General features: G+C 19.9%; 1 protein-coding gene across 1 annotated transcript; it reads left to right on the forward strand.

The window, feature by feature from the left end:
• Nucleotides 1-501: 501 nt before the first annotated feature.
• On the forward strand, nucleotides 502-2230 carry LOC126416520 (probable inactive serine/threonine-protein kinase DDB_G0274821). Its single transcript, XM_050084265.1, has 2 exons — nucleotides 502-743; nucleotides 1945-2230. Exons 1-2 carry the CDS (start codon nucleotides 502-504, stop codon nucleotides 2228-2230), a joined length of 528 nt encoding a protein of 175 aa, XP_049940222.1.
• Nucleotides 2231-2916: the final 686 nt, after the last annotated feature.

The following is a 2916-nucleotide window of genomic DNA, read 5'->3' on the forward strand; positions in this document are numbered from 1 at the left end:
TTAATAGATATACAAATTATTCAAATAATATTGTTCATACATTTTTATAGAAATAATAATTATAAATTTATATGTTTTATTAATTTTAATAGATATACTAATTATCCTATTATCATATGTGTATTATTTTAAGAGATATATTAATTATTAATTTAATGAAATTATCCTTTTAATAGCTATACTAATTATTCTTTTAATATATTTTAGAACAAGATATTATAATTATAAAATCATATTTTAATAACTTATCATTGAAGTAATATTTATTCAATTAATATATTTTACTTATTTTAGATATTATAATTATTCAATAATATATTTTATTTATCCCTTATATATATACAAAGTAAAAAATAATATATTTGACTTACTATTTATTAATACACTAATTATTAATTTAACATATTTAACTTATTATTCATAGCATATAATAATATTCAATTACTATATTTCTTAAAAATGGATGTATCTATTTTCTCTTAAAAAAAATATACCTCATAAATGGATAACCTAAACCTACTAAACCTAAAAGAACTAAAAGCTAAAGCTAAACAATTAGGACTAAAAGGTTATTCTAAAATGAAAAAACAACAACTAATAAATCTCATTAATAATAATAATAACAATAATAATAATAATAACAATAATAATCAAGTGAATGAACCAAATGCTAGAGAACAACAACTAATTAAAATGATTCATCATCTGTTTAATAAATTAACTGTTAGACAATTATATCAAGTGTATAAATGTAATGAAACATATGCTGATATGGTTGTTGAATATATTAAAAGTAAAAACCCATTTAATGAATTTGAATGGGATAAAATTTCAACCATTTATGGTTTATCCATAGATTTCATGATAACATTTCAAGATAAATTAAATTGGTATCTGATATCAATGAGACAAAATTTATCTGATGATGCTATAAGAACATTTCATGATAAATTAAATTGGGATGATATTTCAATGTATCAAACATTATCAGAGGATATAATAAGAGAATTTCAAGACAAAGTAAATTGGTACAGAATATCATTTCATCAACATTTATCTGAAGAATTTATATTAGAATTTCAAGATAAAGTTCATTGGCAATATATTTTAGAAAGACAAAACCTATCTAACTCATTCATACAAACAATAATGTCAACTTATGAAATAATAGGAAATTCTGATGATATTGAATGTTCTATATGTTTAATGTCTGACGATAGACAATTTGTAAAAACACAATGCAAACATGTGTTTCATAAAGAATGTGTTGATATATGGTTAACAGAAAACGATACATGTCCTATGTGTGGAACTAATGTTAGAAGAATAAACATATAAATATATAAACAAAAATAAATACATAATAAAAATAATAAAAAATAAAAATATAAGAAATACAAAAATAAAAATAAAAAATATAAGTACAAAAATAAAAAACAAAAATATAAAAATAAAAAATATAAGTACAAAAAATAAAAATATAAAAATAAAAAATATAAATACAAAAAATAAAAAATATAAAAATAAAAAATATAAATACAAAAAATAAAAAATAAAAAATAAAAAATAAATTACATATAATTATAAACATTTTAGTATAATATTTAATAATAAAAATTTTAGTACAGTATATAATAAGTACATATATATAAAATAAGATAAATATATATAATCATTAAAATTCTAGTACATCAGATATATATACATTAGTATTTAAAACCTAAAATAAAAAATTCAAAAATAAAAATTAAAATAAATTATATTCTTATAAATGGAATTCGTTATCGATAAATTAGAAATGTATGCTGTTAATTAAATTATCATAATCCAGTTTGTTTTATGTTACATTCTATTTTTTCATGGACTGTTTTCAGATTAAATACTTAATTATCATATTCCATTTTTTTATCTGTTATTGAATTTATTTTGGTATTAATAAATGAGGTTAACAAATGTTATATCTAAACTTGAAGAATTCAACATTGATTTTTATTTACATAATAATCTTAGGATTGGTTATATAAAATACGAAAAAATGTTGTATACAACTTATAAAATCATTATATATAATTATGATGAAAATATATTTCGAAATTTTAAAGAAACAGTTACTTCATCTGAGGATTATGATGGATGGGATTTTTCTTCAACAATTGATAACCATATTATTGATTTATATATTAATGATGAGAATGAATATATAAAGATTGAATTTTTTAAATGTATATAAATGAAGTTATTTTTATTGCTATTATTAATGAAAATAATAATTGCTGATGATAAGGCTAAAGCAATAAAGTATTTAAATGATTATGGATACCTAGATATTCCAGATAATGAAAATAGTGAAGTCAGTGATGATGTATTTAGAGAAGCATTAATGTTATTTCAGTTAACATATAATCTTGAAATAAATGGTGATTTAAGTGATGATACTTTAAATTTTATGAATATGCCTAGATGTGGTGTAAAAGATGATTTTAATAGCTATAGAACTAGTATGTATAAATGGAATAAGAAACATATAAAATGGCATTATAAAGGTGCTACTAAAAAGGTATTACACGTAACAGAAGCAGCATTTAGTTTATGGCAAAAATATATTGACATTCAGTTTCATCATGATAGCAATAATCCTGATATCTTAATTACTAATAAAAGACAAAAACATAGGTTTGAAATTGATAAAACTATCGATTGTTCAAAAGTCCTAGATGGAACAGATAATGTGTTAGGCCATGCATTTTTTCCAGATATGAATAATAATCCTGTAGAAATACATATGGATGATGATGAATTGTGGTATTTGGAAATTGATAAAAATACACCAAAACATCAAACAAATCTATTTGAAGTGTTAGTGCATGAAATCGGTCATTCGTTTGGTTTACAACATTCTGATGTTTACGGTTCAAT

The sequence above is a fragment of the Schistocerca serialis genome, chromosome 8, assembly GCF_023864345.2.
Source record: "Schistocerca serialis cubense isolate TAMUIC-IGC-003099 chromosome 8, iqSchSeri2.2, whole genome shotgun sequence".
In the NCBI taxonomy this organism is placed as follows: Eukaryota; Metazoa; Arthropoda; class Insecta; order Orthoptera; family Acrididae; genus Schistocerca; species Schistocerca serialis.

What these genes read in the sequence shown, in the direction of transcription:
- LOC126416520 (XM_050084265.1), top strand. Translation starts at nt 502, where the DNA reads ATGGATAACCTAAACCTACTAAACCTAAAAGAACTAAAAGCTAAAGCT. An exon ending in GTTAGACAATTATATCAAGT is followed by an intron (nt 744 to 1,944) that starts GTATAAATGTAA and finishes TTAATAAATGAG; the next exon opens with GTTAACAAATGTTATATCTA.